At 41.3% G+C, this 16,727-nt stretch overlaps 1 protein-coding gene across 1 annotated transcript in view; it reads right to left on the bottom strand.

The window, feature by feature from the left end:
- The window catches only part of Irak3 (interleukin 1 receptor associated kinase 3), a 56,969-nt gene that overhangs the window by 29,730 nt on the left and 10,512 nt on the right, over positions 1-16,727 (bottom strand). Inside the window, exons 2-5 of the mRNA XM_021205605.2 lie at positions 10,308-10,490; positions 5,958-6,061; positions 5,328-5,382; positions 3,713-3,864 (exon numbers count right to left, since the gene is read on the bottom strand). Of these exons, the coding sequence (XP_021061264.1) occupies positions 3,713-3,864; positions 5,328-5,382; positions 5,958-6,061; positions 10,308-10,490 (494 nt within the window). The remainder of the gene's footprint in view (positions 1-3,712; positions 3,865-5,327; positions 5,383-5,957; positions 6,062-10,307; positions 10,491-16,727) is intronic.

Below are 16,727 nucleotides of genomic sequence, written 5' to 3'. Positions count from 1 at the left end.
AGGGGAGGGGAGGGGAGGGGAGGGGAGGGAGCAGTTGTGTCACTGTGGGCATAGGCTTTAATAACCTTGTCCTAGCTGCCTGGAAGAGTTTTCTCCTGTTTGCCTCCAGGACAAGGTGTAGAACCCTCAGCGCCTCCTACACCATACCTGCCATGCTCCCACCTTGATGACAATGGACTGAACCTCTGAACCTGTAAGTCAACCCCAATTAAATGTTGTCCTTGTAAGAGTTGCCTTGGTCATGGTGCCTGTTCACAGCAGTAAAACCCAAACTAAGGCAGATCCATTCCATTGTTTCCTTCTCACCTTCCTGGGAGGTGACTTTGTCTTAGCTTAAGTAACAATTCTCAACACCAGTTACATGTTAAAAATTTTTACAAATGACACTGTTGAGTCATTGTTTCAACAATGACTAGCATCACATGAAAACCCCAAGGGTGAAATAGTGGCACACACACCTTGGTGGTAACCAGTAACTCTCTAGTTGAACATAAGACCTGTTGAACAGGAAACCATGGCTGATTCTAGAAACCCAGCCAAGAGCCCAGGGCTAGTAACGTCGTGGCTCTTACAGGAGAACCTACAAACCACATCTTCCCCAAACCAGTATAATCCCTCACTACAGCCTAAATATTTGTCCTTGTAGTCACAGTTAAGTGACATCCTCACCAAGGACACGTCTTTTTCCAGCAGGTGGAGACCATTACCGAAGAACACAAGCCATCAAAATGCAGTTCCACTAGATACACCTACAAAACAATTAATGCTCAGGGAACACGGTGGAAGAGGAGATGAAAATATTATAGGAGTCAGGGCATCAGGGAGCTAGCTCTGAGACTGTGTCTCCGAGAAATGCCAGAAGCTATACCCATAAAGTCTCACCAATATGACTGCTAAGGAGAAGAACAATAGACATTCGTGGGTGAGAACCCAAGAGGCCTCAACCTAACTAAGAACCACAGGCAATCGAAGGATAGTGAGAGTTGGGGGACTAGACTTCCCTAGGAAAGAGTGCATCAGTTGGTTATCCAATAATAAACGGTCAGCCCTGAACACATACATACAAGTAACATTATACAGACCAAACCGGTTGTAATTATGAATTTAGGATGTATATATTTTATAATGCATATTTATATGTATGTATATATTTTATAATGCATATTATACATATATTTTATTTATAAAATATCCTATATTCAGACATAGGATATTTTATAGATTATATATTTTATAACATATTTACATATACATGTAATATGTGTGTGTATGTGTAACAACAATTAAAGAAAAGAGTCATGTATTTGAAAGAGGGGACCCATGAGGGGGTTTGAAGAGAGGAAAGGGAAATGGGAAATGATATAACTGTTCTATGTTCTCAAGAGTTTTTAATATTGATGTCTGCCACCTAAAGACATTTTACAAATCCTTCTACCTGGCACCACAGCCACCAATCTGAATCAACCAGCTGCTATGCTGCCCCTCCTCTGCCTGAAAGTTTCCAGGGCGAGTCTATCACAAGCATAGCAGGGGGCACCAGCTTAAGTCCTGTTTTCTTGATAGGGTTTGCCCCAGAGAGAAACCTTTAGCTAGGCTTTCTTCTTCCAGCCTTTTGCTGAGCCTCCTGCTAACGTCTTGTCCACCATCTATGCTCTAACCAACGTTTTATTTTAAACACGGATCCAAACCTTTCACTCCCCTGCTTCATCTCTTCTGTATTATTGTCTGTGTTTCCTTCCCATCCCCCCATATGCCACCCTTGCTACCCACAAGTGGAGTCCTGCCTCTGTTTCCCTAGCATGTGGGCGTCCATTCCTTCACTGTTCACCAAAATCCTACGCACTGTCTCAATCCAGAGGAAAGGTCAGCTCCTTCCATCCACTTTTGAATTTGCTCCTAGAAAATGTTTATTGACAGGGTGCTGTGTGCTGAGTACTCTTCTGGGTGCTAGATTGTCCCCTCCTTTGGGTGCAGAGATGCTATGTGTCATCTGCTCCTGGGGCCTTTTATACAAGCCTCTGTTAAAGTACTTGTATCTCAGTCATTTCATCTTTAACTGAGCTGAGTATTTGCCCTGAAAGACCATGAACTCCTGAGAACAGAAGCAGGTCCACGCCACAGGAGTTTAATAAGCAGTTCTTGATTGCTGACTAATGGTGTGAAAATGAAGGGCACTTCTTTTATGCATCTGACTCTTGACTTGAGTTTTCAAACGGGCTGTGATTAGCTCCAGTGGCTCTCATCATCTGCTCTCGTCACTGCTTGTGGCTTCAGGATGATTTAGGTACCAAGTGTCTCCTATAAAGGCTCGTGTGTTGGAGTCTTGGTTCACGATGCACCAAGGTTCATAAATGGGCCATTTGGGAAGGACTTGATCCTGAGAGCCCAGACATCGTGTGTGCACTAATCCCTTCATGGAGGCACACTATCAGGGCATTATAGGGACGGAGTTAAAAGAAGGAAAGAGAGAGCTGCAGAGGCAGGTCAGCAGTTAGGAGTACATGGTGCTCCTGTAGAGGACCTGAGCTCAGTTTCCAATGTCGGTATCTATTGGGAGGTGTTGCAGGATTTTCCCTGTCGATTACATTAGGGCACCAAGAGGCCTGTGCACAAAAATAACCACATTCTCTCTCTCTCTTTATAGATAGATAGATAGATAGATAGATAGATAGATAGATAGATAGATAGATAGATAGACAGACACATATATGTACGTGTATGAGTATGTGCACAAATAAGTGTCTATGTATATGTTTTTTAAAGTTGGTTAAAGCACTGGGGCCGTAGAGAGAAGATTATGTCCTGGTCCTACCCTCCCTGTTTCTTGGCCATCAGGGGCTGAGCAGCTGGACTCTACCAAATTCTACCATCATGTCCTGTCTGTCTCATCACATGCCATAGCACAGTGTCACCAATTAATCATGGACTCAGCCCCTCCAACTGTAGCTAAAACAAGCCTTTCCTACTTCAAGTCGACTCTCCCAGGTATCTGTCACCATGATGGAAGACTAACTTGGTCTTACTAGACGCTCCTTCCTCCTTACCTTCCTGAGCACTGATAAAGGATCATTTGTTTACTTGGGCTCCATGCTCACCGGTAGCGTGGCTGAAAGGCCTCACCTATAACACGACTATGAGACTTCATCTGTAGCATGGCTGAGGGGCCTCACCTGTAGCAGGATTATGAGTCTATGCTGAGAGAAGACACAACTGGCACTAAGCAGCTACTATGCACAATCTCATCTTCCTGGTGTTCTGATTTGTTAGAAAAGTTTACACTGCATAGCCTTAGCTTGCCTAGACATTTCTTTGTAGACCAGGCTGGTTTTGAACTCACAGAGATCTGCCTCCCTCTGCCTTCCTAGTGTGGAGATTAAGGGCATGTACCACCACCACCACCACCACCTGTTCTATCTGATCTCCATTAACATCCCTGGGGCCATGAATGGCTTTTAGAAAAGACTTTCTCAGCAATACATCTAAGGATGGGAGAGACTTTGATCTTACACATCACATCCCTTTAAGATAGTCAGTCATGTCTTGGTCACTTCTCAGCCCCACCCTCATCCCAAGGCCTTATATCTCATTTTCATTTGTGAAATTTGATTTTCGAATATTTCTCCTTTCAATGTTGATTTTAAAAAGTGGCACCTTTTAGTATGAAATAGTAGCAGCCAAGAGGAATGGATGGCGATAGTGATTCTTTCCTTACCTGTTTAAACAATTTAACAGCGTATGTTTGGTTTTGAATGTCCACTCTGTATACTTCGAATATCTCCCCTTCTCCAATCAGGAAGTCTTTGTGAAAATGTTTGGTTCCTTCTAGGATACTCTGGAAGCCGATAGGGGTTTTCTGCAGTATTCCTTGGGAGGGAAAGATCGAGACAATGAGCCGTCTCTTCCAAGAGTCAATGTCACTGTTACAAGAAGGTGAAAGTACATTAGAGTGGAAAGTCTGAAAGCAAGTCCCAGGAGTCCTCGGTGATGCCACCATGTGTCCTTCGCATGTTTCAGTGCCCCCAGCTCTCATCCTTCAATACAGCAGGTGGCTTTTTAGATATTTGAACAGCAGCATGATTTTTATCTCCAATGAGGTTAGCCAAAGAAGCTCAACTGAGGCCATGATTCTAGGGATCTGTTTGTCCTTAGGTCGAGCAATGTTTTCCTTTTGACCGACTGGAACTCTTGGGGCAGTTAAACAGTGTCCCCCGCCCCCAGGCATTACTGATAGAGAAGCTTTTGGGGCACCAAAGCCTCTGACTGTCACTTAGCTGATTCCCTCAGAGTAAATGAAGCCACTTCACCTCTGAACAGATCACCCAAAGGAGGCTGGGAGGAGATATTTAAAGATGCAGATTTGAGAAGAAGGGAGGGCCTAGAGCCAGGATTGAGTTGCAGAGAGCTGGCTGCACATCCCAGAGGTTCTACACACAGAACTACAAAGGATAGAAATAAAAGATAAAAACCATAGGTAAAGCAGAGCTTAATTTTAACTATGTCTCAACAAATATCCTCTAGAGACAATAATGGTTTCATTTATAGATCGGGGCTAAAGACTGAAAACCTCAGCTGATGTCCTAACTCTCCTGTAACCAGAGAATCTGCAGGCTTGGGGCAAATGCTTAGGCAATTGGCCTTAAGTAATTTTTAAATTTTATCAGAAGGACTCCCAGGTGGAACGAAATCATTTTCTCTATTAATAAAGTATGAAAGCTAATCTAAAATACAAACAGCTTTTCACAGTGACCTTCAGCATTACCTTATAATCATCTCAAAAGGTCTGTGCATCTATGAAAATTTCTGAGGCTATGTAAAACTCAATACATGTTTTTCAGCATTTTCTTATGGCACACAAAACCTGCAAACTTTTGTAACAAAGTCCCTGGGTGTGAAATCCCTCCATGGTATTCATTAGTGCCAATGGATGATGACAATGGGGGCTGTGATGATGTGTTCTCCTCCTCCTCTTCTTCCTCTTCCTCCTCTTCTTCCTCCTCCTCTTCTTCCTTCTCCTCCTCCTTTTTTTTCTTTTTCAGAGGTTCCCTGAGGCAAACTCATTTCTTATTTTCCTTTAATTAATGCACTAGTGTTGTGTTTTATAAAGACAACTTCAGCCAATGGATATTACAATATATCATCTACCACAACTATAAGTGTCCATCAAATTTTAAAATATTACTTCTTGCCTATGAAAATGTTATAATAAATTGGAATAGAAACAGTTTAGTTATTCATTACTTCCTTCTGAAAACTCACATATATGAATGCGTGATTTAATTAACTGTGATGTAATTGCTTTTTAAATTTTTTCCTTTTTCTTTTCTTACCTTTTTCATTATGTTCAGGAACAAGAATATTATCCACTGTGACATTGGCTGGTTCCTGAGAGAAGAAATATATATTAAGTAATTCCATTTTGTAAGCCTAGAGAGAGCAGAGCCTCAACAGGAATCGATAGCTCCCCGTGAGACTCTACACTGCAACAGAGCAGAGTGGAGTTTAGAAAAAAAAAAAAAAAAGGGCTGGAGGAAAGCTAAGTTATCTCACTTTGTCCAACAGTAGTCCCTTCCTTACAGACATGGCTTCCATGCCCCCTGAGAACAGCAGAGTACCAACACCGTCATTGCCAGTTTTAAGTGGATTGTAACGCTTTCTAAACAGTGGTCACTGGTGATCTGTTGTGATAAAAGCTAGCAATTCCACAAAATATCACACGGAAAAAGGTAACAACAAGCTGAGTTGAGATCAATTAATCTTTCAGAACCCCCAGCATCTTAGTTCTTATGCCTCAGCTCTGCTGGATCCTGGGAGCAGAAAACCCTCACTCCTCAAGCACTTACAGACTGCAACTAAACACAGAGAAAGCGAGAGGCAAAGCGTTTCTAGTTTTCAGACTCTGCCTGTATGTCCAGATCTTTCCCGCCAGAGAATTTCAATCTTTATGCAAGTATGTGCACCAGAGGTCCAGGGTCATTTGGTCTGCATGCATGCTTCACGTTAGGTGGGAAGTTGGGGAATGGAAGCTCATGATGAGTCTGCACTGAAGGAGTCCAGTTTACTCCTGAAAGAGAAGCAAAAGGAGCTTAGGTATAGAAATGTTTACATCCCAAAGGTTCATTTGCCTTGAGGCCATGGAAATAAACATATCACTAGTAATGCCCATGTCTAAAGTTTATCTTCATTCAACGGAAATAAATTCATTCAACTGGAATACATGCAGTCACACCTGTGAAATGTTTCCTGATGCTGAAGTACCCAGTCACACCTGTATTCGCGTAATAATGCGACTAGCTACTTTCAAGCATTCTTAATTGTCATGAAGAATAATAAAGCCTGAAACACACAGCCAAATGCCATGGTTTCACCAGGCTCTACAGACATTTCTGTGTCGAGGCTGTGAGACTGCACTCCCTGGGTTGGTTTAGTATGCTTTGCTTTTTTACTCTTTTTCAATAAAGTATCAGAGATCACTATGTGTGTGCAAACACACTCACTATCAATCACCAATCCCCAATCCTCACACCCTTCCCAAATATAAGCTATACTTAGAATTCTGTCAGCACTGACATGCTCTATGTCTGTGTCTCACAAAATTAAAATACTTCTGTCTTTGCTGTTCTAGCTAATATTTTGATTCAACCTTAAGGATGTTTTTGCTTTTATGGTCTAGTTACTCTTATTTTCTAGCATTTATTAGATTATTTGTTTACAAAACTAGCAACAAGACACCATCAATTAATCTTTCAGAACCCTCAAATATTGTCCAAATTTTTCTTTTTAGATTTTTTTATTTATTATAGGTAAGTACACTGTAGCTGTCTTCAGACACTCCAGAAGAGGGTGCCAGATCTTGTTACGGATGGTTATGAACCNCCATGTGGTTGCTGGGATTTGAACTCTGAACCTTTGGAAGAGCAGTCGGGTGCTCTTACCCACTAAGCCATCTCACCAGCCCCATTGTCCAAATTTTATCAACCAACGGAACCTATTTGATATCTATAGAACTTTCTTTCCAAACACAGACCTCACACATCCTCCTCCAGAGGACACCAAACATTCTCCAAAACAGGCCACATGTTGGATGATAAGATGAACCTCAGTATACTTAGAAGACTTGAATTACACAAAGTACATTTTCTGACCCCTGGGAAATTAAAGTAGAAACCAGCTGTGAAAAGAAACTTGAAAAAACTCACGGAAATAGGAACATTAAAAAAAAAAATCACAATGAGTCTAAAAATCATGACTAATGAGGTAAAGACAATGATAGAGAGTAAATTAGGAAATAATCTGCAATGAGTCAATTATTTAAAAAACAGCCAAAAACTTAAGGTAGGGGGCACAGAGCAGGGTTGAAAGGGGAAACTGTAACTGTGGAGTTCTACCTTAAGTCAGAAGAAATAGCTCAAACCAGTAACATGTTTTCACTTTAAGGAACTTTTTTTAAAAAAATGGTAAAATATAAACAAAAGCAAATTGAAGGAATTCAGGTCAGAGTGAAAAGGGGAATTTTCAGAAAGGGTGATTCATAGGAAAATAAGGAGGGCTCTGAAAAGATCATCAAAACTGGCAATAGTTTGGATAGGATGAAAACAGAAGGGAAGAAGGAAGGAAGGAAGGAGGGCAGGATGTGAGGGGGGAAGGAAGGAGGGAGGGCAGGAAGTAGGGAGGGGAAGGAAGGAGGGAGGGAAGGAAGTGGGGAGGGGAAGGAAGGAAGGAGGGCAGGACGTGAGGGGGGAAAGGAAGAAGGGAGAGAGGGCAGGAAGTGGAGAGGGAAAAGGAAGGAGGGAGGGCAGGAAGTGGGAGGAGGAAAAAAAGGAGGAAGGAAGAGGAAAGGAAGGGAGGGAAGGAGAAAAGAAAGGAGAGAGACACATTATTGAAATTAAGAACAAAAGAAGAGCAAGCACTACTGATTTCATGGTTTTACTGAATCATTAGTGTTATAAAGGAATACTATGACATCAAGAAAATATAATGCACATGAAATTAGATAACTCAGATGATAAGAACAGATTGCTAGGGTTCTATTTACTAAAATTAATTCAAAGGATAATCTGAATGGACATACAATAAGTCAAAAAGTGAATAGTGTTTTTTAATGTCCCACAAAGAGAAGGGACTGCATTGGTTAATTCTACCAGCCACGAATGGACAGTTTACCACAAACCCTGTACAGACTCTTCAAATGCAGAAGAGGACAGAACAAATCCTGGATCATTCAACGGACCAGCGTTATTTTGATACCAGTACCAAACACAGGAAGGTACAGACAATAGCCTGTACAAGTATAGGTGCAAAAATCCTCAACAAAACACCAATAAAACAAATCCACAAATATGCAAAGCACCACGTCACAACTGAGTGGGATCCATCCTAGAAAGCCACGATTTGCTTAAAACTGAAAGTCAAGTTATACAGCAAGTCACACCAATAGAATCAAGGATACAAAAAGCACAGGTTTAGCTCAAGAGTTTGAAAAATAAATTGAAATCCAGTACCCCGTACTTTAGAAACAGAGGGAGTTTTCTCAATATGATATAAGGTATCTAGGGAAGAAAAAAAAAAAACATAGTCAAGGTCATACTTGATGGTAAAAGACAGAATGCTTTTCACTAAAGGTCAAGGTCAGTGCTGCTTGGTCTGACTATGACTGCTCATTATTACATTGAAAGTTCTAACTAGCAGAGCCAGACTAGATAAAGAGCTAACACACACCCTGAAATGGGTATTGCTACGTGCAACATTTCAAGTCTGGGAGCTATAAAAGCATTAAATTTCATTATCTGTATGTTGTTAAAAGTAAACAAAGGTAACATTTCATTGTCAGAAAATGATAGCTTTAAAATGGTTCCTTTGGGGCTGGTGAGATGGCTCAGCGGGTAAGAGCACCAGAGTGCTCTTCCAAAGGTGCAGAGTTCAAATCCCAGCAACCACATGGTGGCTCAAACCATCCTTAATGAGATCTGACTCCCTCTTCTGGAGTGTCTGAAGACAGCTACAGTGTACTTACATATAATAACTAAAATGGTTCCTTTGAGAAGCCCAAAGAAAGCTGTATATATTCTGTTATGGAAGATATTTAAAAACTAAAACAAGAAAACACTGATTTGGGAGATCACACAGCTGGCGAGGTGCTTTCTATGCAAGTATAAGGATCTAAATTCAATCTCCAGAACCCACATGATGAAAATAAAATCAAAACAAACAGGAAACCAAACAGCCAGGCAACATAGATATCAATAAAGTCCAACATGAAGGAGGCAGGCAGATAGATCTCTGGTGTTTGCTAGGCCTTCAGCCTTACCTGATAGCTGAGCTTCAGACCAATGAGAGAGACTGTGTCTTGAAAAACAAAGTGTATGTCTTGAAAGGACAAAACAAATCAAAACAACAACAACAACAACAACACGAAGATTCAGGAAGTAAACAACTAAGATGGTTAAGGAAGTCCCTGAAACTGAGCAGATGCACAAGCCTCCCACTACCCCAGATTATATGAAGGTAGAAGAGAGATAAAGACATGAGAATCCTCCTCCTATAGGTTCACATACTAGCTATCCTGGAATATGAAGTGCAGCAGAATCAAAAGAACCAAGTCCTAGAAATGATCCTCTGACTGGTACACTTGCACTGCAGTGTGAATGCAACATGAATGAAAAGAAACAGGACAAACTTGAGTGAATGACAGGTAAGTAAGGCATAATTAAAGGACATGATCTAAAAAGGAGAATCACAACTTTGTTCTGGAGGTATCATTTACATTCAGAAAACCTAATTATTTTATTGTCTATAACTGGTAGATCCAATGTCATTGCTAGCTTTTAATATTATAATACATAAAAATAACATTATATGTATTTTATTTAAATATTTTGGTTCTTATTCTGAGCTTTAGACAAAAAGCTGATGTTTTTAGTTGCTGAATGAAATGTTAAAGTCCTATAGCTGCCAGGGGGGTGAGACATGTCTTTAATCCTAGTACTCAGGAAGGAGAAGCAGGCAGATATCTGTGAGTTCAAGGCCAGCAGGGTCTACATAGCAGGTTCCAAGTCAGTCTTCCAAACAAAACCAAAGAAAATTAGAAAGGAATGTACCATATTGTTAAGGAATGAAAGAAGAAAGTGTCACACTCACAAGCGACAGGTCACAGACAGCAAGGCAGGCTAGTGTCTGTGGGAAGTACACTACTTCTAGCGACAGGTCACAGACAGCAAGGCAGGCTAGTGTCTGTGGGAAGTACACTACTTCTATGTAGAGATAAGTCCTCATAGGATGACTAGAGAGCCTCAGTATGAGAACATGCTTACCATAGTTGACGATTAAGTGGATAGCTCGTTGATGCCCCATGTCCTGGAGTACGTCTAAAAGGTCGCCGATTGTCTTGTTTTTCTGCGCCCAGGACCAGAGCAATTCTCTTGTTCCACTTTTACCTTGGTCTACGTATTTTTCAATATGACGAACATCCAGCCAGCTGTTTGAAAGTCGCTCCGCTGTGGAAATTGTAACAGAAAGGAGAAAGGAATAGACTACCTTTATTCATATACTGGGGATTTGTCTTGTCACCTTGTGTGTTTTATGTCACTTGAATTGTAAGCTTTTATTTGGAGCTAGTGTATTATATACTCCTGCCCTGACACCCGTATCCACAGGACTAGTCAGGACAAACTTGTGAGAATTAGTAACAACTGAACCTTAGTTTCTCTCTAGTCTCTGCCTGCGGGCTCACTAGTGGAGCTGTCTCCTCTCCCGTTCTAGAGTTTCTAAATTGCATTTCTTCACCTCAGAGTCTGCTCTGCTCTCCAGCTCCTTGTCTTTCAGGCCAGTGGATGACAGTGTATCTTTTCCTTATCCTTTAGGCTAGTGGATGACATGTATCCTCAGTGTACAAGGTCCAGGACTGTGGTAAGAGCATCTTATCCCCAGGCCTGCTTACTGCAGTGCTTTGTTACAGTGTTACCTGCAAAGTCCCTCGATGACTGGTTATCCTTTTACCCACAATGGAGAAGACACTGCTCAGATTTCTTTCTTTCTTTCTTTCTTTCTTTCTTTCTTTCTTTCTTTCTTTCTTTCTTTCTTTCTTTCTTTCTTTTTCTTGCGCTGCTAAATACATCTTGTTTATCACGATATGTTTGCTTAATGATGATCTTTTTCTTCAGTATGCATTAGCAATATGGTTTTTGTTTTGTTTTGTTTTGTTGTTTTCTGTTTTGGTGTGGTTTTTGTTTTTTTTTTGGTTTTTTTCGAGACAGGGTTTCTCTGTGTAGCTCTGGCTGTCCTCGAACTCACTTTGTAGACCAGGCTAGCCTCAAACTCAGAAATCCACCTGTCTCTGCAACAGTATGTTTTGTTTTGTTTTGTTTTGTTTTTTTTGCCACAAAGTGTGCAGTCTTATTTGTTCACTCCGCTCTTAATGTATATCAGTATGGACTTGTTGACATTTTGTTCTAAAGGGTAAAATCTAATAGTATGAGGTTGCTGTTGAAGCTGTTTTGTGTGTCCCTCTAAGTGGGTTCCTGTCTTCTGGCAAGGTCTATAGGTTTTTAGCACTTCCTCATTTTCTGGCTGTACACAGTGTTCTCAGCTCATTTGTTTGTTTTCCCCTTCTGCAAGGCTAAAGTTAATCTTTTGCTCAAAGAGCTGTACTTTCTCTACCAGAAATGGTGTTCCAAAGCTAAGGTCTAGTTGCTAGATAGGACTCGAGCTTTGTCCCTGACAGACCCCAGAAGCAAATATAGCTGGCGAATGCTTTCATGCGCACTGATCCAGTGTCTATATTCTCAGCCTGTGTGCATGCACATTACAAACTAAGTGTCTATTCTGGTACTCCTGGTTTGAATATAATACCACAGGTTACATGATCTTCCTTGTTTGGAACTTTGTTCTTGAACAGCAAGAAACTTTGCTCCTGTTACTGACAATATTTCTACTTATTTGGCTTTACTGTAACCATCACATACTTTCCAAATTGCTGAGGCACCCTTGTGAGAAATACAGGAACTAAACTGAAGTAGAATAGCTCTTGCTGCCCTGGGCCAAAAAGCATCCAGTTAAGGTGTTGTTTCCCAACTGCTTAGGTTAATCCTTTTTTCCCTCACCTCTTCTTTGTGGTTATTACTCATTTGTAATACATTAAATTTATACTTATGCAATATTTGTTTAAATATTTGTTCTATACTGTCTTGATATTGAACATTTGGGTAACTGAAAGCTAAGACCTGGGTACCGAAGTACCGCTTTTATGGTGCCTGAGTTTAACAGGATTTACCAAATGAAAATGTGTGCCGTTGCACTGCACAACTGCAAAATGTTAAGTGCACTGTAAAGCGAAAAGAAGGAAGAGAAGGCAACTGAGGGAAGGGGAAACCTACTTGTTCTTGTGGGAATAGCCCAGGTTAGTTCAATTCTGCTGAGTTCTAAGGTAAGTGATGTGTTTGCAGATGGCAGATGATCATGGTACCACCCCACCATGCCTTTTCCTCCAAGAAAGACTATAAAAGTTAGGGTCCTATACATAGGTGTGTGAATGAAAGTCAGTTACCACCTGAGAATAATCGTGGGCATCCTGATACACTACCATGACCAGTCATTGGAACTCACAACATTTGCTTTCTGCCACATTCAAATGTGGAATAAACTCTCCAGCATTAACAGCACTGAAAGATGATATTCTTTACCAGGCTAACAGGGACTCAGATCTGATAACAACAGTAAACCTTATGAAGACTTCTTCTGTTTAAAACCAGTTTTAGGGCTGTTAAATTTTTAGGGAGTTGCTCTTTTTCGTTTATAGTGTTTGAAATCATATAAAAAAGATAGGTGTTTCTGATTTAATATGGTATTCTCTGCCCCCGCATTTCCATTTCAGCAAGACGTTGCCGGCATACACAGTTTACTTGTACTTTATAGCCTTGTTAATATTCTCAGTAAAACCATAAAGCTGAGAGAGAATACAAAACCACAACTCCTCCCTGTTCTTTGAGCCAAAACTGACTTTGCAGATACCATCAGTACTCACCAAAGCATTCCCGATTCATTACTCCATTGTTGAAGACCGAATGTCACTGTCTAGTACAGTTATGAATGCCCAAATGTCATCTCTACCAGTGTTGAAGATTCAGGGTACAATTCGCCAGGATTATATTCCAGTCATAGCACAGTACAAGCACATGCTAACTTTGGGTGACTCAGGACTGGCTCAACTTGGCTTGCTGGGTCAGCGCATGGAGTACAGATGTACTGGACCTTCAGGGCGCCTCTTGGTAGCTGATAAAGCACAGTCAAGCTGCGCTAAGCCACTGAGGTTTCAGTGCTGCTTCTTACTGTAGCACAACATAGTCTATCTTGACTGATGCACACAAAGGTGCGCCTTGAATCTTTTTGTCATTTAAGTGATGTCTTGTTTTGAAATAGAGTGAAAGATAGTGTCAGCTTTTGTGATTACATATTAAGTGCACAGGTGTGTGAGACATTCAACTTGGAGGCATGAGTAGTCTGAAAGGAACAATATATACAACCCAATGTATGTATGCATGTATGTATGTATATATATATATATATATGTATATATGTATATGTGTATATTATATGTACACACACACACACACACACACCACTGAGTTGAAATGTCTTCATCTTTCTTCTTTCGGGTCTCAAAAAAATGTTTGCATTCCTCGTGATTTTTAAGGGTTGGTGTCTTACAAAGAGGCCAGAACTACAGATATCAAATATGTTTTAGATGTATGGCCATTACAGGAAAAAAAAGAGGGGGAGGGGTCTTTAAGGCAAAACTTTGACAAGAGGCAGTAATACTATTTTAATATACAGTTGACTCTTCTTATCTGTGAGCTCTGTACCCGGGAATTCAACTAAGTAAATGTAAAAGTATTTTTAAAAGTTGTGTCAAGCAGTTCACGGCAAGACTCCCTATTGCTGGTACATCACATACTTGAGTCATAAAACATTGAAAAGCCAAGCTCGTGATTATCTGGAGGTTTTGATCCTTCTGGCTAGCTTTCATGGTGCTGTGTAGCAATCAACAGGCTTACCCACTGGAACCCTGGGACCTACAGCAGTGAGTGTGGGCTGACAAGATACACCCACTGGTTCAAGAGTACGGAGAATGTTAGAGGAGTAAGTAAGCACCTTCTGATTGGATTAAGGTTCAGTCCACAGGACAGAATTCATGCCTGGTACCATTCAGAACCAAGAACCTTATGGTTGGGCAAGCAATAGACCCTAGGAAAGAACCTGATGCTATTGTTCTGCTAAATAAACATAATAAACGTCCTTGTAGGTTCTTATGTTTATACCCATAGATTAGTGCATCTCTCAGCCCCTATCAGAGAGGCCTATTTCTCCAGTAGATGCTGAGTAACAACACAGACACTCAACTGGACAGCATGCAGAGAATAGAAACTTATGAAATTGATTGACATTTATATTACATCCCCTCCTCCCAAGGTTCAGAGATCTTCACAGAAGAAGGGGTGGAGAGATGGTTAAGAGCCAGCCTGCGTGGATAACTGTAGTGAAACAGTATTGTCCTAACACAACAAGGAACAGAGGAATTCAGAGTGGCTGTAACTGCATGCACAAGACTTGTACAAGATCAAGCCAGATCAACTCCCAACAGGGATGGGGGGTGGGGAGGAGACTCGCAAAGCTCCACATCTAGCTGAGGAGGTATGAGAGATGGATGGATGCTAAGAAGCATGCACACAGTTCCCAGAAGCCACCAGCAGATGGCCCTTCACCCAGCTATGCACTGGCCTCATTGAAGACATTCATCCAGTTTAGAGATAAGATCTCACCAAGTTTGGTGGTGGCGGTGGGGGGGCGGATCAGGATGGGGAGGCTAGGGGAGAAATTGGAAGGGAGGAAATTCGAACGCTTTCATTAAAAAGAAGACACATTATATGCATTATGAAATTCTCATATAAAAAGTTTTAATTCGGGCTGGAGAGATGGCTCAGAGGTTAAGAGCACTGACTGCTCTTCCGAAGGTTCTGAGTTCAAATCCCAGCAACCACATGGTGGCTCACAACCATCTGTAATGAGATCTGATGCCCTCTTCTGGTGTATCTGAAGACAGCTACAGTGTATTTGCATATAATAAATAAATAAATCTTAAAAAAAAAACGTTTTAATTCTACCAGGAGCTGGGAATATAAGCCAGTGGTAGAGTCTGCCTGCTTTGCCAAAGCCCTGGGTTTGATCCCTGACTCTACAATCAAAGTCAGCATTAAACATGCTCAGCTAGGTTCTTACTACTGTCCCTAAATCATACAATGCGACTGTTTACTTATTTATGTTGACTTGCGTATTATTGATAATCTAAAAACAGGTGTAAAGCATATGAGAGGACTGTGTGTTTTACAGGCAAATACAATGTTGTCTCACATAAAGAAACTGATGGGTGGGGCTGGAGAGATGGCTCAGCAGTTAACAGCACTGACTATTCTTCCAGAGGTCCTGAGTTCAATTTCCAGTAACCACATGGTGGCTCACAACCACCTGTAATGGGATCTGATGCCCTCTTCTAGTGTGTCTGAAGAGATCAACAGTGTACTCATATACATAAAATAAATAAATAAATATTAAAAGAAAAAAAAAAGAAAAAAAGAAACTGATGGGTAATTTGTCTTTTTCTCAAACTGTTGCCTGTGCTCTGGACAGCTCACCACCTGACCCTACCTGCCCTTGGGGGTTGGAGGTGAAATGGCACAGAGTCAAAGACACAGACTCTGGGAGCAGGTAAAAAACCCCACAGTAAGCTCATCTGAGCGCTGCTGCAAGCTCCTTTAACACCCTCCACCCTTGCCCCATTAGTCCCAAGAAAGCATTTCTTGTAAACAGTAGTTTCCAATTGGCTGGCATTATCTATGTCAGCAACTCTTGGTCTCTCAGGTAGTCCTCAATTAGGTCCTCCTGCAGGAGATGCCTTTGCCACAGCGCTGCGCTGCGTGGTCCCAATGTTTACAGAGGTGGCCGCTGCTGTTAATCCTACATCAAACTTATCTGTCCTTTTAGTTAAAGCATGATTTTCCTCAATAGTTTATTTAGCTATCTCGGCAAGCTCTTAAGAGCAAATTACTGTCATTTAAACACTTGTTCTTCTCTTCATCGTGCCATTTATTATAGTAACTGCAGGCCCCAAGTAGGAATGGAGCAAGGGAACAGGTCCCTAAATAAAGATGGAGACACCAGGGATGGATCTCTACACAGGGAGTTTCAGGAACCCTGATTTAGTTTAAAGCAATTATTATTTCTAAATAAGTGCTCATTTTAAGGAGGTATTAGCCAGTGGATGTTGCCCAGGGGAGTTTCCATTGGGAAACGTGACAAATCAACTGTAAACTCTGTACACACTGTCCCCGACTTCCAGGGACAATAGTTTCCCATCAAAATGGATGAAGCATGACTGTTTACCTTGGGTTCACACAGGAAGATGAGTGTTTAGTGGCAGCTCTGCCATTAGCACACAGAGCAACTTCAGTGAGTCATGGACTAGGAATGATTGATTTCAAACTGCTACTTAACTAAAATATTTACACAATTTAGCTGCACTTTCTGTCTGCTTTTAAGATTGTAATGAGCACTGACTTCAAAATCCCCTTCGGGCCAGGCGTGGTGGCTCATGCCTTTAATCCGGATTTCTGAGTTCGAGGCCAGCCTGGTCTACAAAGTGAGTTCCAGGACAGCCAGGGCTATACAGAGAAACCCTGTCT

The sequence above is a fragment of the Mus pahari genome, chromosome 9 (genome assembly GCF_900095145.1).
Source record: "Mus pahari chromosome 9, PAHARI_EIJ_v1.1, whole genome shotgun sequence".
In the NCBI taxonomy this organism is placed as follows: domain Eukaryota; kingdom Metazoa; phylum Chordata; class Mammalia; order Rodentia; family Muridae; genus Mus; species Mus pahari.
Note: the sequence above shows the minus strand (reverse complement) of the source record. Positions and strands in the feature narration are given on the sequence as shown.